The 27,572-nt window shown below is 46.2% G+C and overlaps 1 protein-coding gene across 1 annotated transcript in view; it reads left to right on the top strand.

Annotated features, from left to right (window-relative positions):
* LOC144692049 (cytoplasmic tyrosine-protein kinase BMX-like) overlaps positions 1-27,572 on the top strand; it is a 94,216-nt gene that overhangs the window by 60,374 nt on the left and 6,270 nt on the right. Inside the window, exons 12-16 of the mRNA XM_078560605.1 lie at positions 423-498; positions 2,198-2,365; positions 9,585-9,801; positions 16,237-16,301; positions 24,532-24,650. Coding sequence (XP_078416731.1) covers positions 423-498; positions 2,198-2,365; positions 9,585-9,801; positions 16,237-16,301; positions 24,532-24,650 — 645 coding nt within the window. The remainder of the gene's footprint in view (positions 1-422; positions 499-2,197; positions 2,366-9,584; positions 9,802-16,236; positions 16,302-24,531; positions 24,651-27,572) is intronic.

The following is a 27,572-nucleotide window of genomic DNA, read 5'->3' on the forward strand; positions in this document are numbered from 1 at the left end:
AGCATTTCTACAACTAGCTTCTTTTGATGATTTCAAGATTGCGCCTACTTGACTCCAAATATATTTAAATCACCCAGACATACCCAACTATAATCGCACCCGTAAACCTACTTCACAATAAACCAGAAAAGTATTATGAAAATTATTATACTTTCGTAACAGGGGCTGAATAGCCTCCTCCTGCTTTAATGTTTTCCAAATGATCTATCCCTGGTTACAGTCTAGTAACTTCCCACAACTGATGCTAACCTAATGGGCCTGTGATTTCCTAGTTTATGCCTTTTAATCTTCTTAAATAGAAGAGTAACATCCAGCCAAAATGCAGAACAAAATGTGAAGGATTATTTCAATACTCGATCACTGGCTGCCATCTTTATCCGATTGTCAACAAACTTATCCAACATTGTTTTGCTTTTGTTTAGGGTTGGTTACAAGACTTCGACAAGCTGCTTCAACTGAAACTAATAAGGTTCCTGTTTCCGTTGATGGTAATGGAATAATACCTTCAAATGGCATTGTTTAAGAAAACATGAAATATAACTGAAACTGTACATCATGTCATTTTTAGATGCTTAATTTTCAGCCTTGTAAATATGAGGACATGAACTACCAGGGCAGAGGTTGAAACTGTGAGTTTATATGATCCTGGTATAAGAATATCTGGGGAACCCTGCTACTATTGATGTCAGGTTAGCCCACACAGTGACCCATGCAGTGAATCTGCATAATTATCCCACACTGTAGCCGGAATTTTCTGGCACCTCCCACTGGTGAGATCTTCTGGTCCTGCCAAAGTGAATGGGTATTTGAATGGCCCGCTGTACCTGCTGTGGTGGGACCCCCAGCACTGGGGCTGGAAAATCTCAGCCTGCTTCCTGTTCAGTGGTCCCATACTCCAATCACACACAGTGATCCCACGCAGTGAACCCCACAATTATATCATAAAATTGTCCTTCTCAATGGCAATTTGGGATGGGCAATAAAATGCTGGACTTGCGAGCAATGCTCACATCCCATGAATGTATATATTAAAAAAAAATTCATCCAGTGATCCCAAAGAGAGTGCTAACAGTCAATGGTGCAGTGCTGAGGGAGTGCTGCACTGTCAGAGGGGCTGTACCTATAGAGCAATGCATTGTTTGAGGGGCAGTACAGAGGGACTACAGTATTGCATAGTTGGAGAGGCAGTGAATTCGTACTGCAACCTGTGACAGGGCAGTACTGAGGGAGCGTTACACTGTCACTGGGAGGTACTGAGGGAGTGTTGCACTGTCAGTGGACAGTAGTGAGGGAGTGTTGCACTGTCAGTGGACAGTACTGAGGGAGTGTTGCACTATCAGTGGACAGTAGTGAGGGAGTGTTGCAATGTCAGAGGGGCAGTACTGAGGGAGAGTTGAGCTATCAGAGAGACAGTACTGAGGGAGAGTTGGATGGTCAGAGGGACAGTACTGAGGGAGAGTTGGGCTGTCAGAGGGACAGTACTGAGGGAGAGTTGGATGGTCAGAGGGACAGTACTGAGGGAGAGTTGCAATGCCACTGGGAGACTACTGAGGAAATGTTTCACTGTTGGAGGGAAAGTACTGGGGAAGTGCTGTACTGTCAGAGGGACAGTACTGAGGGAGTGTTGGAGTGTCGCTGGGAGAGCACTGAGGGAGTGTGATATTGTCACTGGGATAGTACTGAGGAAGTGTTCCACTGTCAGAGGGGCAGTACTGAGGGAGAGTTGCACTGTCCTTCAGCTGAAATATTAAAATAAGTTTCTGCCTGCATATTCTGGTGTTTGATGTGGAGTTTAATAATCTATAGCAGTATTTGAGAAAAGTAGGGAACTGACCTGTGTCCAGTTCATCATTGTTCCGTCAGCAGTAGCAATTATCTAAATCTTGGTGCTGTTTGTATCATATAGAAAGATTGATTGGCTTTCAAAGTAATTCATTGGCATTGTAGTGTGTTCAGGTATTACTGAACTGGTCTGTTATAAACAGATACACAGATACACTGTGTAAAGATACACAGTGGTAGCATGTGGTAATTGTCTGCTATTCCAAAGTCAGTACTCTATTTGATATATCCAAATAAGCTGTAATGTTAGTGGAATTAACTGAAGTCAATGTTTTTTTGGTTAAATACTTAGTTAATTTTGTTAATTTGTCCTTTTATTTACAAGCAATGTTGAAAGTGTTTTTGTTTTAGTGGAATGGGAACTGAATCGAGGTGAAATCACGCTGGTAAAGGAGTTGGGAAGTGGGCAGTTTGGAGTGGTCCAGCTGGGAAAGTGGAAACACAAGTATGATGTGGCCATTAAGATGATAAAGGAAGGCTCGATGTCAACAGATGAGTTCCTGGAGGAAGCAGAAACTATGATGTAAGTGACAGTTTATAATATTACAATGAAAACAAATAAAGCAGTGAGAAATATTCCAGCCTGGAGTGAGAGGAGAGGTATCTCGGAAGTTTACGAATAGTAACTTAAGTGCTCTTCCACATTCTCCCAATTCATCAGTTAACACAGGGACTGAAATGACTAAAAGCAGATTAATTCTCTAAGTGTACATCTTCCCACATCTAGCAGTGTAACTAAATTGTTAAATCAGTAAGAGTATAGGAACTGCTGATTCTCTGATATAATCACAAAAGCAAGGAAGTTATGAAGTTACGATAAACTTGTATAAAACACTGGTTCAGCCTCAACTGGAGTATTATGTCCAGTCCTGGGCAGCGCACTTTAGGAAAGATGTGAAGGCATTGGAGAGAGTGCAGAAAAGATTCTTGAGAATGGTTCCACAGAAGAGGAACTTCAGTTACGTAGATAGTTTGGAGAAGTTGGGACTGTTTTCCTTGAAGAAAGGAAAGTTGAGAGGAGATTTGATATGAAGTGGATTACAATCCTAGCCTCTTCTTGGGACTATTCCCGATCAGGCATACTCCTCAGATGATCATTCTCACTTAAGGTTGAGAAAGACAGGCCTCACTGACACTTAAATGGGTATGAAGAACTGATCTAGCTCTCCCCAAAGGAATATTACCATCCTCCAGTTACCCTTTTTAACCAGGTTATAACAACCCAGATATTATAAGGCTCTGGGTATCTCTCCTCAACAATATACTCTCCGCTGAAGCGTGTACAGAGAGGGTTTTTTAGAGTTTGGATACAGAAGTCTATATGAGACAATAAATTTTCTAAATTATTTAAAAGTTTATTAAAGAACCAAACATGCAATTCACTTTTGATGGCAATTCAACGGTAACATTGACAGTTCTAGGAATAGACTAGGAAGTATGATCTCACTTTGAATAGAGAATCCAAGTCTTATTAATGTGAGATATTTAAGTTCCTTAAAGTAGTATTTACCTTAAAACCCTGAGTAGAAAGCTACCGGGTCTAGCAAAATTCCTCAATCCCAATTAAGGTGAGAACTATCATCATTACGCTATGGCAGCTATGCCTTTACCCTGAGAGATGCTGGAGTGAATCCAATGAATCTAAGACTCCTACTGTGACTCAAGTTTTTATACCATAAAAGAACTGAACCAACAGGAAGCATGTTGACCTCCCCGGACAACATCCTTCATTTTTGTCAATATCTTTCAAGCAAACGGGATGCTGAGAGGTGCAGTTAGTGGTCACTACACTCAGTTTCCAGGATTCAGCTGACCAGTTACTTAGGTCATCCTTAAGATTATCCATTGATGCATTATAGTATCTTACAATTTATCAATGCCCTGCTGAGGTGATGTAGAGGCCAGTTCCTGTTTTCGCAGAACTGCCTTGTGTTAGAGGATATACCATACCCTGTGCTACAGGATGTTGTTGTCCTTGAGCACCCAATTATGCCTAGGCATGTTTATAAACTTCTGAACTTTTGTCCAGCAGGTAAACTCTGCTTTTAATTTTTAATCCCTGCTTCATAGGAGAATCACTCTTAATTTTATAACTCCTTATCTATATCTGGATTCTCTTATAACTGTATATTTATAGCTGCATTCCTTCACAGATAGAGGCATTCAAAATCATGAGGGGTCTGGACAGAGTAGATAGAAACTGTTCCCATTGGTGGAAGAATTGAGAACCAGAGGGCACAGATTTAAGGTGATTAGCAAGAGCAGCAATGGAGACATGAAGACATTTTTTTTTATTATGCAGTGAGTGTTTAAGTTCTGGGATGCACCGCCTGAGAGTGTGATGAAAAAGGAACATTTGCAGGGCTACAGGGAAAATGTAGGAGAGTGACACTCGGTGAATTGCTCCTTCAGACAGGCCATATGATCTGCTTCCATGCTGTAACAGTTCAATGTTACTATGATTCTGTGTCTTGAGAAAACAAAGGGGACAGTCAAGCTGTGAAAATGTTTCAGACAAGAGTCACAATGAGTGATTCTTGGAGCAGAATTTTACATTCCCCCACCGAAGGGTTTGCAGGTGGAGGTGGGGAGGGCGGGCCGGTAAAATTCCTCGAATGATCTTCCCACCAGCCTCCTGCCCGCCTCAGCTCCTCCTCAATTTTACAGTGGGACAGGTGAGGCCTAGGCTGGTCCACCCGTCCTTACCTCAGTTGGGGCCCTTATGTGGCCATCAATGACTAAGGGCCATTTCCCGCCCAGCCTCATTTTCCAGGCCGGTGGGAGGCTTTCAGGGGTGGGGAGTGGGGCCCGAAAAGTGGCCTCAGATGGGAAGGGTGAGGGGCCACCTCAATCAACAGATTTTTACCCGTCGGGCCCATGCCTCCTGTGGGCGCTCCCTCTCCCTATGGCCTCTTCACCGATACTCCCACCCAGCTCTGCCCATACCACCACCCTCCCAGGCCTCACCTCCCTTCCCTGCCCTATACCGCGCCCCCCACCCCCCCCGCCACCCGCACACACTTACCTGGTCCTGGACTCCCAGGACTTAGTCCCATCCCTATCCACTGCAATTGTGGATGGGCAAAAATTGCTGGCCTAGCCAGCAATGCCCACATTCCATGAACGAATATTAAAAAAAGGTAGAGTGGAGTTACAGGAGTAGGTTGGGATTATAGGGGTAGGCTGAAGATACAGAGGGAGGGCAGAGTTATAGAGAGAGGGTGGAATTACATGGGTAGGTTGGAGGTATAGAGAGAGAGTGGAATTACGGTGTGATTGGGCTCTGGTTAGACCTGTGAATGAGGATAATTTTTTTAGACCTGACTAGTGAAGTCAATAGAGTTGATGGGTGAGTGGGTTTCTGTTCAAGACAGAATGTAGGAGTATAAAGTATTAAATTACATTAAACCCTAGAACACTGCATCTAGGAAAGCCCTGCCAGTAAGAGAAGATTGAAGAGTGAATGATGTCATCTTTCTGCTCTTCACATGCAATATATCGAATGGACTGATCATGGTAATGGAGGCAAAACCACTCCGAGCTATTCGACAAATAGGTGTCATGGGGCAGGTTTCCCGAGATGGACAAGCTGGAATAGGATAAATGTCACTAGCTCATGATCTTGCTTCGCTGTGTTCAGTTTGATTACTGGGTGTCCAAGGGTAGATTCTGGCCTGGGCCCAAAATGTGGGGTATGAGGGCTGTTGTGGTGTCTTTGATGAACGGACCACAGGAGACTCAGGTACAGGTTATGATCGTTTATTCGAGCAATTGCAAGGAGGGCACCATCTCAATGCAGCTTGAGACAGTACTCTGCTAAACTACAAATACTCAACATATTTACACATTATTGTTCACGTACAAGAACAGTTTCCAGATTCCGATCTTGTCAACATATAGGTTTACATTACAAGACATCTCTGGTAACAAGTACATCCCTATTTGTTTTCACCCAGGCAGAGACCTTACCATCTGTTCTTCCCCTATCTGTTGAAGAGCACACTTAATCTTAGTTGTTATTGCCATCCTCTGACTACAGTCAGGCTCCAAGGCCTTTCTGTTGTTTGCAGGTCCTTAAGGCTGTGCAAGGTTCATATGGTAACCTTTAACTGCCAATGTGCTTGGAGATTTTAAGTAATTTATTCCCTTTCAATAAGTCCTTACTGTACCCCTATATTCCCCCTAATAATTACTGTATCCCTTTATTTCCCCCTAACAGTCCCCCCTTTTGGTCCTTGGCTTAGCCCAAGATAGCCAACTACAGTGGTGTTGTCCATTTTACGTACCACCGCCCATTGATAATGGACAGGTATCCAGTTTTGGCACATAAAGGGTACGGGTCCTGGTCAAACCATCTGTATCATCTGGTCCTTTAATCCGAACCTCTGGTTTACCAGATTCCTGCTCCATCTACTAAAACTCCCGCAACACCACCTTTTTTGTGACCTCCGGGTGTGGTATATCAAGTACGTTAGAAACTTAATCAATATCAGCTGAATTATGACTAGGGCATGGGAGATAATCTGAATCCAGGAGTGTATTTGTACATTCAAGCCCCAATTCCACAGATCCTCCCACCAGGCGGAAGCATCTATTTGTTCAATATCCATCTTTAAGGTTCTAACCTGTTGCTGCAGTGTATATCTGCTGAGCCTGTCTTCAAATCATGGTTAGGTGCTCTGATAATAGGGGAATTTCATAGGAGAACTGGTTCAAATACTGTGTCAGGTTATCCTTAAGGCTTTCCATGACCTGAATAGTAGTCATTCTTCTCTTGTATATTTCGACCAGTTCCACTTTCCCTACCCTTGCTGGCGCCTGTGGGTGTAGGCACACTGAACGATTATGGATGGGGCATATCTGGTTACCCCCATACTGGATTCTTTCCTGCCACTTGGTGATACAATATCTCCAATTCCCTGTATATGCAACATGGGTCAGTTCTTTTACAGCCCATATAGTTTCCATTGTACAGTTTGCGGCTGCTTTAAATCCACACCTTGCTTCCTCCGTCTCATATATCGGATGTGCACATACTGCTGCGGTGGTCTCTATACTACATCCTTCTAATGTGGTGCTAACTATATTTCTTTCTATGTCTACTGCATATGGCGGAATATTGTGATACTTAATATAATAATCCCCCCCCCGTATAACCCCAATCCCTTTCAATAAGTTCTTACTGTACCCCTATATTCCCCCTAATAATTACTGTATCCCTTTATTTCTCCCTAACAAGGGCTGGTGCAAATTACCCGAGCTCAGGCTTCATGAGTTTGCTCAGGGTGAGCTGCCAGTGCTGTCAGGCCTCCACAGGCTGAGCTCGACTCACCTGCCCTCAGAGAAGCCCCAAGAGGAGGGTTGGCCAGGGGTTACCGGGTGGTGGACTATTTGTGGCTGCTGTGGAGTCAGGGGAATACTCCCGCCATTGGCTGCTAGGCCATTGAAGTAGCCTAAGTGAGGTAAGCCCAACACCTGCCTTCATATCGCTGAGAGTTTTTAAATAGACCCAACAAGCATTGAGCTGCTAATTTGCATATTTAAGGAGCCCCATGCCTGTTTGAGATGACAACCTAATAATAAATGGGGCACATTAATTTAGCAGTGTGACCAACAGCTAAGGCCATCCAACTGCTAAATTGCTTTGTGAGTGGTTTATGACTGAATAATGGGTGCAACACAAGCCATTTGCTATCCTTATTCTATCCCTAGAGTAAGATGCCCCTTTAACTCTTCATGGCGATGAGCAAGCTCAGAATTAATCCTAAATTTGGCATTGCATTTCAAGGGGAATGGCCTCTTTCTTGGTATTTTAATCACATTCGCTCACAATCAATCTTATTATGCCAACACTTACATTGACAATTGAACATTTCTTCAATTACCCCGGAAACGATATGGGGTCAGAACAGAGCAGGAAAGTCTTGGATTTAGTTCTTGATGTTTGCTGAGCCAGCGAGTGACAGATGGAAGCTGCCAGGCCTCAGCATCCCTGGCAGCCAGAGACAAAGGTGCCACTAAGTGGACCAAACTTGATGCCCCCCACCACGGACCCCGTTGTCATGTTGTTATAATGATATAAAGGCACCGCTCATTCATAAGGGATTGGGTAAACACGTTGTGTGGGTTCATTTATTGAGACTAGGCACATGAGAACATTTATACATTGGTAGAAAGCTGGAAGACATCAGCAGCAGAACCGTGTGTGTGTGCTCTGCTCAAAGGCAAAAGTGGAACTAAGATTGGATCTCATGACATACTTCCCTTCTAGTGATGTCATGCTGCTACCTCTTAATGACATATTACAACACCCATCAGGAAATCTGAGGACAGAATTGTCTTGGCGGTGATACCGAATTGTGAAATAGCTTACTGACATTAAAAAAAGACTTGCATTTATTTAGTGCTTTTTGCAACCACAAGACACCTCAAAGTGCTTTACAGCCAATGAAGTACTTTTTGAAGTGTAGCCTCTGTTGTAATGTAGGAAACATGGTAGTCAATTTGCACACATCAAGCTCTCACAAACAGCAATGTGATAATGATCAAATATTCCATATTTGTGACCTGAATTGAGGGATAAATAGTGGCCGGGACACAGCGATAAACTCCCCAGATCTTCTTCAAAATGGTGCCACAGCAGGCAGATGGGGTCCAGATTTAACAATACATCTGAAAGGCAGCACATCCAACAGTGTAGCACTGCCTCGGTATGGCAGTGGAGTGGCAGCCTTGATTTTTGTACACATGTCCTGTAGTGGGACTCGAACCCAGACCCCTGAGATTCAGAGTGCTACTGATTGAGCCAGAGCTGACACCAATAAAGAACGACCGTGATTGAGGTACCAGAGGCCTGTTGGCAACAATGGCTCATCAGAGATAAAAACAAAAAGCTAAAAGCTACTGCGGATGCTGGAAATCCAAAACAAAAACAGAATTACCTGGAAAAACTCAGCAGGTCTGGCAGCATCGGTGGAGAAGAAATCAGTTAACGTTTCGAGTCTTCATGACCCTTCGGCAGAACTGAGTATAGTTAGGAGAAAGGTGAAATATAAGCTGGTCTAAGGTGGGGGGGTGGGGGGGGGGGGCGGGGGGAGAGAGAAGTTGAGGGTGTGGTGATTGTGGAGATAAGCAAGCAGTGATAGGAGCAGATAATCAAAAGATGTCACAGACAAAAGGATCAAAGAGGTGTTGAAGGTGGTGATATTGTCTAAGAAAAGTGCTAATTAAGAATGGAAGGCAGGATACTCAAGGTACAGCTCTAGTGGGGGTGGGGTGGAAAGACTAACAAAGTTTTAGTTTTAGATTTAAAAATAATGGAAATAGGTGGGAAAAGAAGAATCTATATAAATTATTGAAAAAAAAGGGGGGGGGGGGGAAGAAACGGGGTGGGGATGGGGGGAGGGGCGGGAGTTTAAGATCTAAAGTTGTTGAACTCAATATTCAGCCCGGAAGGCTGTAAAGTGCCTAGCCGGAAGATGAGGTGCTGTTCCTCCAGTTTGCGTTGGGCTTCACTGGAACAATGCAGCAGGCCAAGGACAGACACGTGGGCATGAGAGCAGGGTGGAGTGTTGAAATGGCAAGCGACAGGGAGGTTTGGCTCATCAGAGCTTGTTTCCTTCACAAGCGGGAGTAAGTACGCTGAGAGCACAACAAATGCCAGCCAAAATTAAAGCAACATTTGTGCCAATGGATTTGTCCTGTCACCTGCTCACATTCTTGTCTTATGGTTTTATCATTAGGAAGCTGAAGCATCCAAAGTTAGTCCAACTGCATGGCGTCTGCACCATTCAATGCCCCATCCTCATCGTTACCGAGTACATGAGCAATGGTTGCTTGCTGAGCTACCTCAAGGATAATGGCAAGGAATTAAACCAGTTCCAGCTCCTGGAAATGTGCTACGATGTGACTGAAGCCATGGCATACTTGGAGGATCTACAGTTCATACATAGAGACCTAGTGAGTTACAAACCGGAGCAATGCTCTCAAAATATCTCATTCTAGAATGTTGCTGTTTCAATTAACTAGCTCTTAACATTGGTTGCTTCTGGCTGACAGTTTCTAATCATGGTGAGTTTTAACATTGAAGCTACTTACACTTTTCTGTATCATTGTCATGGAGTGATATAGTCCATTCGGCCCATGTCACCCGTGCCAGCTCTTTGAGAGAGAGAGCTGTCCAATCATCCCAATCTCCTTGCTCTCTCCCTATCTTCCTGCAAATATTTCCTTTTCAAATATTTATCCAATTTCCTTTTGAAAGTTATGACTGAAGCTTTTATCCAGCACCCTTTCAGATAGCGCATTCCAGAAAATTCTCCCCCTGGTTCTTTTGCATTTATTTTAAATCTGGGCCAGGTGGGAACAATCTCTCTCTATGAACAATGTAAGATGATAATCATTCTGGCCCATCCATCCCCTGAGCATGTAATTATTGATAATTTAAGAATGACAAGGAACTGAGGTATGGGGCACTGGGACAGCAACAACAAGAGTACTTGTGCTGTGGGGACAAAGGCCCTCATTTAAAAAGGTGGGGAGAGGTTGTTGGTACAGAGCGAGTGAGCTTGGTAGCAGGCAGTGAGCCCAGGGATTAAGCCCAGGGGGACGTGAAGTCAAGGTCAATTATAATGCCAGGGCCTCACTCATATTAACATTCCCGAAGTCCTACCGGAAAGCGACCGATACACAGGTGGGGAGAGTGACTTCCCCTCCTCTCTAATTATCCCAGTGAACTTAGTAAAGAGTAAAAGATGTTTGTTGTCATTCTCCACTGAATGAATCCTGAATTAATTAAACCATTCCCCTAGGAGTGAGTAATAAAGGGGAGATGCTTCAAATGTTAAGGATGTTATCATTACCAGTCACTGATAATAAAGGACAGTGTGGGGCTAGGAGCATCATTGTATTCAACAACCATCACACTGTATACCTATCCCAGGGACATTGTGCCATGCTGTGTTCTTATCTGAAAGCTCATCTACTTCACACATTATCTGACTTTTAACACTTCTCATATTCAATTAATTATTTTTCTTCTTTCTTTTCATGAGCTGTGGGTGTCTCTGGCTGGGCCAGCATTTATTGCTCATCCTTAATTGCCCTTGAGAAGGTGGTGGTGAACTGCCTTCATGTTGCTGCAGTCCATGTGGTGTAGGTACACCCACAGTGTTGTTAGGAAGGGAGTTCCAGGATTTTGACCCAGCCACAGTGAAGGGACAGTGATATATTTCCAAGTCAGGATAGTGAGTGGCTTGGAGGGGAACTTTCAGGTGGTGGTGTTTCCATGTATCTGCTGCCCTTGTCCTTCTAGGTGGTAGCGGTTATGGATTTGGAAGGTGCTGTCTAAGGAGCCTTGATGAGTTCTTGCAGTGTATCTTGTAGATGGTACACACTGCTGCCACTGTGTGTCGTTGATGGAGGGAACGAATGTTTGTGGAAGAGGTGCCACTCAAGTTGGCTGCTTTGTCCTGGATGGTGTCAAGCTTCTTGAGTGTAGTTGTAGCTGCACTCATCCAGGCAAGTGGAGCGTCTTCCATCACATTCCTGACTAACAAAGAACAAAGAACAAAGGAAAGTACAGCACAGGAACAGGCCCTTCGGCCCTCCAAGCCTGCGCCGATCATATTGCCTGTCAAACTAAAACATTTTGTACTTCCGGGATCCATATCCCTTTATTCCCATCCTATTCATGTATTTGTCAAGCTGCCTCTTAAACACCACTATCGTACCTGCTTCCGCCACCTTCTCTGGCAGCGAATTCCAGACATTCTGCATAAAAGACCTTCTGCATAAAAAACTTGCCCTGCACATCTCCTCTAAAGCTTTCTCCTCTCACCTTAAATCTATGTCCCCTAGTAACTGAATCTTCCACCCTGGGAAAAAGCTTCTGACTATCTACTCTGTCGATGCCACTCATAATTTTGTAAACTTCAATCAAGTCGCCCCTCAATCTCCGTCGCTCTAGGAAGAACAATCCGAGTTTCTCCAACCTCTCCTCATAGCTAATAAGCTCCAGACCAGGCAGCATCCTGGTAAACCTCCTCTGCACCCTCTCCATCACCTCCATATCCTTCTGGTAATGTGGCGACCAGAATTGCATGCAATATTCCAAGTGTGGCCTAACCAAGGTTCTATACAGCTGCAGCATGACTTCCCAGCTTTTATACCCAATACCCCTGCCAATGAAGGCAAGCATACCATGTGCCTTCCTGACTAGCTTATCCACCTGCGTTGCCACTTTCAGTGACCTGTGGACCTGTACACCCACTTCCCTCTGCCTGTCGATGCACTTAAGGGTTCTGCCATTTACTGTATAATTCCTACCTGTATTAGATCTTCCAAAATGCATTACCTCGCATTTGTCCGGATTAAACTCCATCTGCCATTTCTCCGCCCAAGTCTCCAACCGATCTATGTCCCGTTGTATCCTTTGACAATCCTCTTCACTATCTGCAACTCTTCCAACCTTAATGTCGCCTGCAAACTTATTGATCAGCCCAGTTACATTTTCCTCCAAATCATTTACATATACTACAAACAGCAAAGGTCCCAGCACTGATCCCTGCGGAACACCACTAGACACAGCTCTCCATTCAGAAAAGCACCCTTCCACTGCTACCCTCTGTCTTCTATGACCAAGCCAATTCTGTATCCATCTTGTCAGCTCAGCTCTGATCCCGTGCGACTTTACCTTCTGTACCAGTCTGCCATGAGGGACCTTGTCAAAGGCCTTACTGAAATCCATGTAGATAACATCCACTGCCCTTCCATCGTCGATCATCTTTGTCACTTCCTTGAAAAACTCGATCAAGTTAGTGAGACACGACCTCCCCTTCACAAAACCATGCTGCCTCTCACTAATATGCCTACTTGCTTCCAAATGGTAGTAAATCCTGCCACGAAGAATCTTCTCCAATAATTTCCCTACCACTGACGTAAGGCTCATCGGCCTGTAATTTCCTGGATTATCCCTGCTACCCTTCTTAAATAATGGAACAACATTGGCCATTCTCCAGTCCTCTGGGACCTTACCCGTAGCCTGTGAGGATACAAAGATTTCTGTCAAGGCCCCAGCAATCTCCTCCCTTGCCTGCCTCAGTACTCTGGGGTAGATCCCATCTGGCCCTGGGGACTTATCCACCTTAATATTCCTCAGGACGCCTAACACCTCCTCTTTTTTGATCTCAACATGATCCAGGCTATCTACACACTCTTCCCTAGACAAATCAACCGCTAAGCCCTTCTCTTTGGTGAATACTAATGAGAAGTACTCATTTAGTATCTCTCCCATTTCTTCTGGCTCCACAGACAGATTCCCACCTCTGTCCCTGAGTGGGCCTACCCTTTCCCTGGCTACCCTTTTGCTTTTTACATATGTATAAAAGGCCTTGGGATATTCCTTAATTCTGGTTGCCAATGACTTTTCATGACCCCTTTTAGCCCTCCTGACTTCTTGCTTAAGCTTCTTCCTACTTTCTTTATCTTCTCCATGGGCTTCATCTTTTCCCAGCCTTCTAGCCTTGTAGATGGTGGACAGGCTTTGGAGAGTCAGGAAGCGAGTTATTCATCGCAGGATTCCTTGCCTCTGACCTGATCTTATAGCCACAGTCTTTATATGGCTAGTCCAGTTCAGTTTTGGGTCAATGGTAATCCCCAGGATGTTGATAATGGGTGATTCAGCAATGGTAATTCCACCAATTTCCGTATCTCTCTTTTGCCTTGTTCACCTTCATTGCTACATCTTTTGATTATCTGCTCCTATCACTGCTTGCTTGTCCCTACAACCACCCCCACCCCCCCCCCCCGCACTTCTCTCCCCCCACCTTAAACCAGCTTATATTTCACCCCTCTCCTATTTTTACTTAGTTCTGTTGAAGGGTCATGAGGACTTGAAACGTCAACTTTGTTCTTCTCCGCCGATGCTGCCAGACCTGCTGAGTTTTTCCAGGTATTCCTGTTTTTGTTTTGGATTTCCAGCATCCGCAGTTTTTTGTTTTTATCAAGGGGAGATGGTTGGATTCTCTTTTGTTAGACATGGTAATTGCCTGGCACTTGTGTGGTGTGAATTTTACTTGCCACTATCGGCCCAAACCTGAATGCTGTCCAGGTCTTGGTGTATATGGACACAGACTCTGAGGAGTCGTGAATGGTGCTGACCATTATATAATCATCAGCAAACATCTGCTTCTGATGTCTTGATAGTGAGAAGGTCATTGATGAAGCAGCTGAAGATGGTTGGGCCTAGGACACTATGCTGAGGAACTCTTGCAGTGATGTCCTGGGATTGAGGCAATTGATCTCCATCTACCACAACCATCTTCCTTTGTGCTAGGTGTGACTCCAACCAGCGGACAGTTCCCCTCATCCACCCACCCCCCCGATTCCCATTGACTCCAGTTTTGCTAGGGCTCCTAGATACCACACTCGGTCAAACGCTGCCTTGATGTCAAGGGCAGTCCCACTCACCTCACCGCTTGAGTTCAGCTCTTTTGTCCATGTTTGGATCAAGGCTGTAATGAGGTCAAGAGCTTAGTGGCCCTGGCGGAACCCAAACTGAGTGTCAGTGAGCAGGTTATTGCTGTGTAAGTGCTGCTTGATAGCACTATCAATGACACCTTCCATTACTTTGCTAATGATTAAGAGTAGACTCATAGAGAGGTAATTGGCCAGATTGGATTTGCCCTGCTTTCTGTCGACAGGCCATACCTGGGCAATTTTCTACATTGTCTGGTAGATGCCAGTGTTGTCTTTAAATACCGCTTGTATGATTTCCATACTTCAACATTTTTAATTTTTATTTTGTTTGGTTGAGTGCAGTGTTGGGCACATGATGGGGTAGGTGAACCCTGGGAACAGTACTGCAAAAATTCTCTACAAGAAGACCAGAATTATGCTCATGGAGAACAGAGCCAAACAATTTAAAGCATTGTAAATTCTGTGCAGTTTTGCATGGATACATGATGAAAAATAGTTTCCATTGCTTATAAAATTGGTAAAAATAAAATGGGCCATAGACTGAGCATTAGAAATTAGGGGAAATTCGAAGGAATGCCTTAGCACTGAGAACTATTCAAACAGGGTCGATTTATCTCCTGAATTCTTGCAAGGGGCTATAATGTAATTTAAAAGAGAACTGAATAAGCATTTGAAAGGAACAATATTTAATGGGACATGGTAGAGAAGTGAAATGAGAGTAGGTAACTCTGAATTTCCTCTTTGCCACAATGGAAGCTGTTGTTTTACTGAGCCATGCTTTAAGCTTGTACTCCCAAATATTGTCTAGTTCCCATAGTGAGAGGGGATCACTAAGGTTACTTATTACTCAGATGAAGGAAGTGCAGACTATTGCTGCTGTGCTTGTGGCCATGGCCTAACCTATCCAGCAGTGAGAGACGAAAACTTTTCTTCAAATTTCAAACCAGCTGAATTTTCTTTTTTGCATAATGTGATTGAGTATACCGCGTGGTCAGCCAGATAAATTTGACCCTTGGCTTGTATCAATGCAGCACATGATTGCAACAACAAACAGGTCATATAACATTGCTTGCTGATCTGTGCTGCGTTATAATGCGTCGCCCACATTTGCCATGGCAAATGTGCCAGGGAATGTGCCATGGCAACGTCTTGACCAGTCAGAGCCTACTTGCCAACTAATCAGCACCCCTTTTCTCATGCAGTATAAATTGTTGTTCACTTTGAAATTTGACATTCTTGCATCTGTCCTGATGAGTGCAAGGTGAAAAGTTTTGACAGTATGTCTCTTTTCTCAGCAATACTCAAATTCTGTACTGCCAAGCAGTGATAATGAGATCATCTTCTGCCACTATTGAATTGTTAGGGTTTATAAGCTACCACCTTTAGACTTTTTATACCCAATTAACTGGCTCCAATTTTGTTTCAGTAACAGGATGGACAGAGTATGGTGGTGTAGTCATAATGTCACTGGACCAGTAATCCAGAGGCCCGGCATGATTTAGGACATTGGTATAAATCCCACCACAACAGATGCTGGAATTTAAATCCAATTAATAAATCTGGAATATAAAGCTAGTCTCAGTAATGGTGACCATGAAACTATCATTGATTGTTGTAAAGACCCATCTGGTTCACTAATGCCCTTTAGGGAAGGAAATCTGCCATCCTTACCTGGTCTGGCCTACATGTGACTCCAGGCCCACAGCAAAGTGATTGACTATTAACTGCCCTCTGAAATGGCCGAGCAAGCCACTCAGTTCAAGGGTAATTGGGGATTGGTAACAAATTCCATCCTTGCCAGCGACACCCATGTCCCATGAAAGAATAAAGGAAAACATAGATATTTGTTTAATTCTACTGTTTGTGAGATTTATATTTAGTTTAAATTAAATGTTGTTCTTTTATTTCTATTTCCAGGCTGCTAGAAACTGTTTGGTTGATAATACACTGATAGTCAAAGTGTGTGACTTTGGAATGGCCAGGTAATTATATTTGAGATGAGCACCTTCCTACTCTGTGACATTCTGCAGCTACTCTTGGGTTGCCTCCTTGACGTGCAGCGACAGCTCATTATTGGTAACACTTCCTACAATTAAAGCCAGCCATTGATCTGTGGTGCTTAAGTCACAATAGAGGCTCTGCTTTTCCAATCTCTAGGTCCATTTTTGGTGGAGCTTTCAGGGTGAAAGGAATGAGAAATCTGATGGGAATCGTTCTGCTGGCTGTTTGCCAAGCTCTGTTGGTTAGCTTAGCTAATTGAACTGAATGGGTGATGGGAGGATACTTGTGCTGTGAGTAATAAATAAGGGGGATTAAAAGTAAACAGGAAGTAACAGAATAAAGGGAAAAATTAATCTCAAAACCTTTTAAAAAGCCCAGAAAGCATCTCGATCTTCAATCTGTTACCAGACTTGGCCAAGGTTGCTGAAGGGGTGAACTGTGAACTGATGGACACCTATGAAGGGAAAGGGGGCCCAAGATGCAGGCAAATGGTGAAGGGACCCAGCAGCCAACCCCGTATTTCGTGACTGCTGAAGTGGAAGCCTGTTGCGACATAAGATGAGCTGCTCTCTCTTCCAGTCTGGCCATCACACCCATAGCTTGGCAGAGAGACGGAGCCAAGATTCAGGCCCTAATTGCCTATTACAATCACGGGAGTGTAGCTACAGGGGTCTTGGCAGCTAATGGCTGACTGGAAGCAGTTCAGAGAAGGTTCATTAGGCTGACTCCTGGAATGAAGGAGTTGTCTAAAGAGGAAAGGTTGAGCAGGTTGGGTCTATACTCACTGGAGCTTAGAAGAATGAGAGGTGATCTTACTGAAACATATAAAGCTCTGAGGGAAAAGCATTAAAGCAAAACACTGCGGATGCTGTAAATCTGAATAAAAACAGAAAATGCTGGAAATACTCAGCAGGTCTGGCAGCATCTGTGGAGAGAGAAACAGAGCTAATGTTTCGAGTCCGATGTGACTCTCCTTCAGAGTCTTCTTGAATTGAATGGGTTCAGAGAGGATACTCGTGCTGAGAGGAACAAATAAGAGGAATTTAAAGTAAATGGGAAGTAACAGAATAAAGAGAAAAATTAATCTCAAAACCTTTTTAAAAGCCCAGAAGCCCCTGAAGAACAGTCATATGGACTTGTTTCTCTTTTCACAGATGCTGCCAGACCTGCTGAGTTTTTCCAGCATTTTCTGTTTTTATTTGAGGTTCTGAGGGAGCTTGACAGGGCAGATGTTGAAAGGATGTTTCCTCTTGTGGTGGAGTCTGGAACTACGGGTGTGATTTTCCACTCTGGCCAGCAGTGGGCGCAATGGCAGGTGCGAAAGGAAAATATCACGGGAGCTCAAAGGTCAGGTTTATGTCGTCCGCTCCAGGCACACGTTTCCCACTGCGCCATGTCAGTAACAGCATTTGAATACATTTGAATATCTTGAATACTCATTATGAAGGAATCGCTGGGTCAGAGGCCCATGCCAGCATCTAATTCAACCAGCGGCATACACGATCCGATATAAGGGACGTGCACCTGGCAACTTGCACTTCACTCATGACTTTGAGGTTTGTTCTCCTACCTTTACACCGTGCATCGCTCGTGGCTCCTCCAACTCTGCGCCAGGCTGCGCAGGCAATAGCACAACAATTTGAGAGTGGTTTCAGAGCCAAGGACTTATGTGTCAGACCAGCAGTAAGGCAGTGGGCAGGTGGGGGGAGTAGTTTACATGAGCTCGAGGACAAAGGTTTGATGGGGTGGGGGAGTGAGGGTTGCTGTTGGGAGTAGACTAGACAGAGACAAAGGAAGCGGCTGGAGGGCAAAGGCCTGACTGGAGTGGGGGGAAATACTGGGGACGGGTGCACTCAGACACATGAGAGGTGGTGAGAACGTCCTCCGGGCCAGAATGGGAAGAGTCCAAAAGTGAGTCTGCGCCAGAATGGGCGGGGAGCCGAGTAAAGAAGTGCATCAGGTTGGGTTGCTGAGCTTGCAAAGTCTGTCTTAGTCCCAGGCCAGACAGTGGGAGGGCCTGTCAGTCCAGTAGTGCCCAGCAAGGTGCGCAGGGCCTGGTCACCATCTCGCAGGCATCGGTCCAGGGGGCTTGGGGCATAATACTGGTCTGCAGATGGCACAGCCACAGTCAGGGGAGGCATCTGTAGATCAGGAGCAGGTTGTGTATGGGTGGGTACTCGATGGCCTCATAAGGGGTCTCTCTGTATGTCGCTGTGCAAAAGGCTTCAACAAGGGGAGGGGTAAGGTCCACATGGGGAATAGGCACATCCACCTCAAACGATTCAGGGGGTAAGACAGGGTTGTCCATCACAATGACAATGGGATCAAGGATTACAGGGGGAGGACTGAGAGTTATTGGAGGGTGGGAAACCTGAATGTTATGCTTCTCCAGGACGATGGGAGGGAATTCCATGGTCACACAGGGTGGGTCGGAGCTCATCTGGTGGTAGGACCTCAGCACTGCCATCTTGTAACTGGAACCTATGGTGCAGTAGAAAATGAAACTGTGGGAACACGCTGGTGGGGAGGGCTCTTAGAGCTTCTGGGAGGAGTGGATCTCTGCACTGGTGGGAGGGCCAACTTAAGGGGCTTCCAACTGATACCTGTATTCCCGAATAAGGAGGAACGCACAGCTGAGACATGTTAGGAGCACTTTAATAACAATAGGTGTAATCAGGAGCCTTAATTCATGAAGCGCACTCATACAAGATTAATTCCGAATCATGCCACTAACCGATCTCCTTGCAATAGCCTCTTGTCCCAAGCATAGAAATTCTCCAATGCAACAATAAATCCAAAACCAACTGGGCCACTGGACAAGATGCTGAAGGCCGTTGGAAACTGTACCTCCGAACCCTGCAGCTGGCAGCTTGAGAGATGTGAAACCCCAGGCCTGCCTAAAATAATCTCATTCCCTCACTGAACATTTGCCCTTATGTGTATTCCAAAGGACATAGTCATAGAGCGGCACTGGATGAGGATTCTAGCATCTGGGATCAAAGCAGTGCATCCAAGCACCTGCCCAAAGCGATCTCACAACATGAGCTCTTGGAATCGGGAGGTGGGGGGTTGATGGTGAAGTGCACACTGTGTTCCTGAAAACTGGCATTGTGCTGCCAGGGAATCTTGTGGCGATGAGGTGCCTCAACTGAAACCAACCCCTTGAAACCGCAGTCGCTCACTGGCCACCGACAGGGAGAGGGGCTTTGGAGGCTGACGCTCACTCATGTTTCCCTTCCAAGTTCCAGCAGAGAGGAGAACGTGGGGAAGATGGAGGGTGTATTTAATGTTGCCTCCATCATCGCATGCAGGCAGGAGGAAAGGTGGAGAAGGGTGCCAGGGTGCGCTGGGCTTGCCAAAGGGAGGAGCTTCACCCTGATGAGCGAGGGGCAGCAGGGCCCCCTCCAGACCCAGAGGAAGAAACTCACAGAAACGCTGCGCGTAGGCGCCTCTCAGGACCAAAGGTGTACAGAAGATGCATGTCTTTTCTGCAGATGAGCAACAATCAGTGTCATCGACGCCTCCGCGTGTCCAGGGATCTGGTGGCTCACGCCTGCCACATTCTGCAGGGGTCAACATCACAGGCTCTGCAAGGACATCGATTTCCAGTGGCTCTGAAGGTCACCGCTGCTCTTCTACACTAATGGCTCCTTCCAGGGCTCCACTGGGGATCTCTGTGAGGTCTCTCAAGCTTCCACCCACAAGTGCACACAGGAGGTGATGGACGCCTTCTTTGCCAAGGCCCACAATGGCACGCACCTTGTTAGAGATGAAGCCAGCCAGGCAGCCCGAGCACTGGGCTTTGCTGTTGTTTCAGGATTCCCACAGGTGCAGGGGGCCATTGACTGCACTCATGTGGCTATAAAAGCTCCCTGGCAACAGGCACTCCAATACATCAACAGGAAAGGCTTCCTCTCGCTCAATGTGCAGCTGATCTGTGTCCACTAGAAACACATGGTGCAAGTGTGCGCGAGATACCCAGGAAGCTGCCTCGACCCCCAAGCCTTGAATAGATCACAGATTCTGGACATCTTCGAGAGCCCACACCAAATCCAGGGTTGGCTGCTCAGTGACCGGGGCTACCCACAAAGGAGGTGGCTGATGGTGTTTGTTCAACAGCCACAGACACCAGCCGAGGGAAGGTACAATGATGCTCATCCCACCAGCCGAACATTGGTAGAGCAACGTTGGCATCTTGAAGATGTGCCTCCAATGCCTGGACAGACCTGGCGGAGCACTCCAGTACACCCCCCAGAGGGTCTCACAGATCATCCTGACTTGCTGTACCCTACACAACCTGGTGCTCCAAAGGGGCGATGTCTTGCCAGATGACTAGTTGGGGAGCTGCATGTCTCGTCCGAGGATAAGGACATCGAGAGGGCTGAGGGCGAGGAAGCGGGAAGAGGCCGTAGCACAGACCACACAAGACAGGCATGCACGTGAGGCACCAATAATCACTAGATTACAGAAGGATGATGATGAGATGCTGTGATTATGTTCTTGGGTCACTGGCCGCCATGCTGGGCGCACATTACCACCTGTGTTGCTATCCTGCTCGTTTCAACCATCCATTTCAATCTGAGAATGAGTTGGTACACATTAAGGTCACCGTGTCCTCATCCTTTGAAGGATGATGTTACCTCGGGAGCATGCTGCCTTTCTGAAATATGGTACTAACTACAGGAGTGCGTCTCAGCGTCACATGTCAGATGGTGCAGCCTCTTCAAGCATCTCCCCAGCATCCTAGTCACTAAGGCAGCCTACAAGAGGCAGGAGCTGGAATACAGCCCTCAGTGTGCTCGTGTCTGTGTGTCTACAGCTAGGGGACAAACGCTTTGGTGAAAATGCGAGGTGAGATTCGAGCCAAGCCAGCCGGGGATGTTCTCGCAGTGCTCATGCCTGTTAATCACACTGAGTCCTCAGAGTTACTTCAATCCTCATAACAATGACATCCTGCACTCTCAGTGAAGGACGTGGGGCTGCAGTCAGCCTGACTTTCCATCAGCATGGAGCACCTTATGAGCCCCACCTTCAGACACCCGCCTGCCACACAGGAACTTGCCTCCTCTTCTACACATTATTTCCCCTTGGTGACCAGCCATGGCCCTAGCTAGCCTGAAAACGCAAACAGACCATGGAGCCCTCCAGGCTCAGCATCGTTGATAATAAAGAGCACACATCGGCTGCATTCTATCCTTGCTCCTATCCCATTTCCACCCTCCGCATTGCCATCCCATCGAGCTAACCTACACACTTCGAGATCAAGCTCAATAGTTCACATGACCCCAACACATCACCATCTGAAATTAGCATTGCACAGCTCGCCGAGGGTTTAGGTGAGGGGACGCATAGTAGACCTTACGGCCCAGCGCTGCATCCGTACATGTTCACAATTGTCTTGTGGGCGCAATGAAGACAACTCCGGAGTCGCTAACGGGAAACGCTGTGGCTTTGAGCACAAGGACAAAAATGTGTCAGCGTGGGTCAGAGCTCAGGAACATTGAGGTGAGAAGGAGCTAAGCAGATTTTCACTCAGAGAATCAACAATGCTGAAGGCAGACATGAGAGCAACTGAGCTCAGAGTGTGGGCTGGGAGATTGAACACCCTCACAGCTGACGGAAAGTTCATGGAGTTCTAGGAAAGATTACCCGTCTCCGTGTGCATCTGCATCTCTCCTTCTACACCACACCTTCATCTTTCCACAATGCAGACAAGTTGGGGACTACGTGAGCCTCCATCTTACACAGCAAGGAATGAACACTTGAACCTGCAAAGCACGTCTAAGAGATGCCTTACACAAGCACACTTTACATTGAGAGTGATGCTTCACTGATGTCGGGAATGAACTGAGAACTGACACTCGCTGTTATGAGATAGCTGCACACAATATCGACCTGAGCCACATGGTGCAACATCTGCAATAAGTGGGGAGAGAGAACATGGTATGAGACCTGATTAAACACCACCCAGGTCCCCATACAGAGGAGGCACACACAAGAGGAGATGTGGAATGGGTGCAATTCCATTTATGTTGTTGGAAATTATGTACAGCTGGTGAACACCGATGCAATCGCTGTGCTCCTAGTATTTCTTAATCTTCCTAACCATACAGCTATGTCTAGGTCCATCCCCGACATCCAGAGCAGAGATAGAGGCAGCCTGCTGACTGCTACACCCTGTCTGTGATGACTTTGGTGGGCATCCTCTGCAGGGCAGAGACCTGGAGGGCCCCGGCCTGCTTTGGGTCTCCTGCTGTGGGGCAGGTGGACCCTCCTCGGCCTGTGGAGCTCCAGTTGAGGGGGTCACAGGCAGAGGGCATTGGGATCAGCTGGACTCCCAGAGTCACCTGGGCAGATGGCCCTGGGGTGTCCTCTTCCCATGGATGCCCAAGGGCCCCTGCCTGACTCCTTGAGGAGAAGGAGCACCTGGAGTGAGATCTAGGTGTCCTGACCTCTGTCGTGTAGCCATTGCTGAATGCCACCAATGCCTACATCAATGGAGTGCAACTCCCGCAGCAACACAGGCGCTATATCCTGGACTAAGGTCTCCATGGCAGCTGCCATCCTACCAGTGTTGACTTCGGTGCTTTGGCATGTCAGCGCTATGACCTCAGCCTGAACACAAACGATTCCTCCATCGTACAATCTGTGGAATGCGGCTGACAACCCTGCCTGATATTCCCGTGCCTGTCGCTGTACCTCCACCATCCCCGTTCAGACCGAATGCACAGGCTCATCATCTGACTGCGACTCAGCAGAATCCTGGCCTCCAGCAGCCCTCCAAGTGTTCGTGACCTTGGATTGGCCTTCCTCCGCCTGCTGTGGACTAGAATCTGAGCTCACCAGATTGTGACACCGAGCCTGCTCTAGATCTAGGTCTCACCGAGGTGCGTGTCTCTGCACTGGTGGAGGGTGTGGGTAAGCGCAGTGACGGGTCTTCCAGCAGCGTATCATCTGAACTCTCGACCAAGGTGTCCTCGGGGCTGGAGATGGGGGGCTTGGCTCCCGGTGTTCCTGGGGTGTTTGGCTGTGGTGCCTATTAAAGAGAGTAGAGGTAATTAGTGAATGGGAACAGACTCCAAGATATAACAATGCACTCACAGTGCCGCTAGCTGAAGGAGTGGCTGGTGAGGGGTCCTCACTTGGGTCTGTGCCGCTGACCTCACTGTTGCTGCAAGCACAGCCCCAGTGTTTCTGACCAGCTCAATAGCACACTCCTCACAGGGATTTCTCATCTGCAAGCGTCGTTGGTCTTTGGAGTTTACTACTCCACAGAGCAAGGTTAAGTTAGACAGAGTTTTGACCTATAAGGGAATCAAAGTTTTTAGAGGGGACTGGCAGGAAAGTGGAGTTAATGCCAGAATCAGATCAGCCATGATCTTATTGAATGACGCAGCAGGCTTGATGGGCCTAATGGTCTACTGCTGCCCTATTTCTTATGATTTTATGATCTTAGTTCTGCTTCTGCCTCTCTGTTGACTCAGATACTGATAGTTGCCCATGCTCAGTGCCAGATAGGCTTGCCAGGGTTGAGAGGTTGTTTCCCCTCCCCGAGGAATCTCGAACACAGTGGGGGTGGGGGGGGTGACAATCTCAGGATAAGGGACCCATCATTTACGACGGAGATGAGGAGAAACTTCTTCACTCGAAGGGTTGTGAATCTTTGGAATTCTCTAGCCCAGAGGGTTGTGGGTGCTCCATCATTGAATGTATTTAAAGCTGGGATAGACAGATTTTTGGTCTCTCAGGGAACGAAGGGATATTGGGAATGAGGGAAAATTGAGGCAGAAGATCAGCCATGATCATATTGAGTGGCAGAGCAGGCACAAGGACCCATACGGTCTACTCTTGCTCCTATTTCTTATGTTCTTATCCTTTTATGGATCTCTCTGTGTCCACCAAATGAAATCTGGCCACCTTTAACTGTAAGTGTCCTCAACCTGCCCGTATATTGGGCCATCGCACTTTAACTGTGTTGTCCAATCCTTTGCAGAAAATATAAATATTTCAGTTACTCCACACACTTTGGCAATGTTTCATTGTGATCAGCGTGTAGACGTTTGGTGAATTTAAATTCATGTGTTCAAGTGCGTTTGTGACAAACACTTTTGTCAGGTTTGTTGAGGGATATTTCAGGGCAGGAGCCTCTAACTGTTAAAAACAAAAACTACTGCGGATGCTGGAAAACCTCTAATTGTTGTCATTCTTCAGGTATGTTCTTGATGATCAATACATTAGCTCAACAGGAACTAAATTCCCGGTGAAGTGGTCATCTCCAGAGATTTTCTTCTACTCGAAATTCAGCAGTAAATCGGACGTGTGGGCCTTCGGTGAGCATTTACTTTCTGGATTTCAATTGTAATGTAATCAGGTTCTGGAAACTCATTCTGGGGAAACAAATATCCTCACAGCTTTCAAAATGGAGCATTCTATCACACATACAGATGTTGGGGAGCGTGTTGCACATTTAACAGGCTTGTGAATTTACAACTTTATCATATAAAGTATTGTATATTGTCAGTACAATTCTGTGTAACATTGTACTTCAAAACAATCCGGTTCTGTTGCCTAATGATCACCGCACACATTCTTCCTGCCGAAATAATTGACAGCTACAATGTGAGTGGTAATGGGAAATAAAAATTCAAGTAATAAAACACTGAATTTGGAAAAGAATGGGTAAATGGGTAAACCCATTGTCCACACTCTGATTATCCACAATCCTGATTATCCACAATCCTGATTATCTGTCAGAACTTGGGCAGGACAAAACTTTGCCCTACGAGAACCTGTATTTAAATAGTGCCTTTAATGTTGAAAAATATCCCAAAGCAGGTAATAGGCATTCAAAAAGCAGGAACATAAGAACAGGAGGCAATCACCTGACCCTGAAAGCCTGTTCTGCCATTCAGTTAGAACATGGCTGATTATTTTTTCCTGATTTTTAATGATGTTCCTCTTGGCATGCGTACAGCAGTACCACAGAGATTAATCTTCACTTCCTAGACCATGCATTAGCTACTTTCATTGAAAATGGCATTCAAAGGTATCTTAAAAGGGGCAATTTTCTTTGACCTCACTGCAATGTGTAAGATACAGTTTGGTCTATTTGTCAAAATATCAAGCATTCTTCCTCCCTGGGTTACTGACACCATTCAACTCCTCGCTCCTCAGGGGTCAGGTGGTTCAGGGTGCATAACCCCTGGAGGAGACAGACAAATGGGCTACCCCACTGGTCAAACTTAGCCCCAACCTTATTCAACTTGTACACCAATGACCTTCCCCAGCCCGGTCCCGGGTGACATCTGTTGCGGCATACAGGCTGAGAGTTTCCCGGAGTTGGAAGACACACTGAACGACCATATTGCAAAGCTGGTCGACTACTGCAAGACCTGGTGCCTAACACTGAGCACCAGTAAAACAGTCTCTAGAACATTCCGCCTTCACAATGCCAGTGCCAAGTGGGAGCTAAACATCACCCTGGATAGCCAGAGACTGAAGTACGATTCCCACCCTGTTTAATCAGGCATCACCCTTGACGGAGCCCTCATGTCCAGATATCACCTCATCAAGCCTGCAGAAAAAATTAAAACCTACACCACCCTCCTCAGTAAACTGGCCACCACCTCATGACGATCACAGGCCAAGACTCTAAGGACCTCTGCTCTTGCCATCACGCACTGAACTGCAAAATAGTGCACTCCAATATGGTACCAATCTGCCCCCAAACCAAACTTATCGATGTGCACCTCAACTCAACAATGTGCATCATCACAGGTACCCTTTGACCAACTCGCCTCCCCTGGCTCCCAGTCCTGAACAACATTGCCCCACCCCCCACCAATCTCCCACCCATCCCCACATTAGGAGAGTAATTGCAACAGGCAAGCTAAGGGAGAAGGTCTACTCCCACCCAAGACTGCCTTTATTCAAAGACCCCCTCCATCCACCAGCAGTACACTTCCCTCTTGCCACCCCATATGGTTAAACTCACCATGCCGAGGAGGAACAATTGCAGGCCTATGGTAGGAGATTGGCAGTGGAAAACACCCACCAGAAACCACTCTCTCATCGCAGACCCCACTGCTCATTCACCCAGCTTTGATCTCCCAAGGCAACAGTTGGGCCCTTTTAAACCATTTCCAGACTGGCCAAAGCCTCTGTGCAGCCATCCAACATCAGTGAGGTCACCAAGACCATCCAATTTGAAGCTGTGGTGCAGTCCAAACAAAGACTCACATTGTCGAGGAGTGTCTGATGACTAAACTTGAAGGCGGGCTTAAAGAGCTCCATCTAGCCACTGATGAGGCTATTGCCTGACTCTGTGACTTTGCACAGCTAAATAAATAAATAAATAAATACTTCCGGAGAGAGCACAGAGTCGCTGCAGGGTTTGCAAGCTGGCAGTACATGGTGAATGATGAAAATACAGACTTCTTCACTCTCCTGACCAGGATTCCCCTCTCACTGCCCCTGTGGGACCGTCACACGGAAACAGCAAGGCAGATTCAGGCCTGGGGTCCTACAGGACCTCTCAATGCTACCGCCTTCTCCAGCCTGTGATGGCAAAGGCTGCAATAGATCCCAAGAAGCAGTGGTAATGATCCTGGGTTCCTTTAGCAGCCTTCTTTCCCTGTAAACAGGGCCCCACATGGCTTCTGATGTAGACCTTGGCCTCTGCCTACAAGATTATCCCGCTTCCCTTCTTTGGGACACGTCTGCTCCTTTACTTGTCCAGCCTCCAATTCTGATGTTGCAGCAAGGGCTCTGACTGCAACCCTGTAAGGCTTTGGTGACTGGGCAGTGATGAACTCCAGGATGGTGGCAGGAATCGTCTGGGGTCCTGCTGGGCATAACTAACAAATTCTGACCCAGGGAACTGAGAGTGCCAGAGGATTGAGTGGAACATCATCGTGGGAAGGATAATCCTGGCCAATCTCTGTTAGTTTTGCTGTATTTTGCCAACAAAATAACAGAGACTGGGTGGCAAGAGAAATTGTTCAAAACGGATTCTTTGAGACGTACCAAGGACATACTAAGGCATTGCATGCTTGTTTAATTTTATTTATCATTCTTAATTGGTGTATTGGTGTATCATAAACGTTACAATAAAAAGTGAGTTGTCTCAATTATCTGCCAACTTCAATTATCCATTCGGCATTGGGGAGCAGCTGTCCTCTAATATTATGAATAACGGAGGTTCCACTGCATGCGTGAAAAGGAATAATTGACATGTGCGAGACTAACACAAT

The sequence above is a fragment of the Cetorhinus maximus genome, chromosome 16 (assembly GCF_964194155.1).
Source record: "Cetorhinus maximus chromosome 16, sCetMax3.hap1.1, whole genome shotgun sequence".
NCBI lineage: Eukaryota > Metazoa > Chordata > Chondrichthyes > Lamniformes > Cetorhinidae > Cetorhinus > Cetorhinus maximus.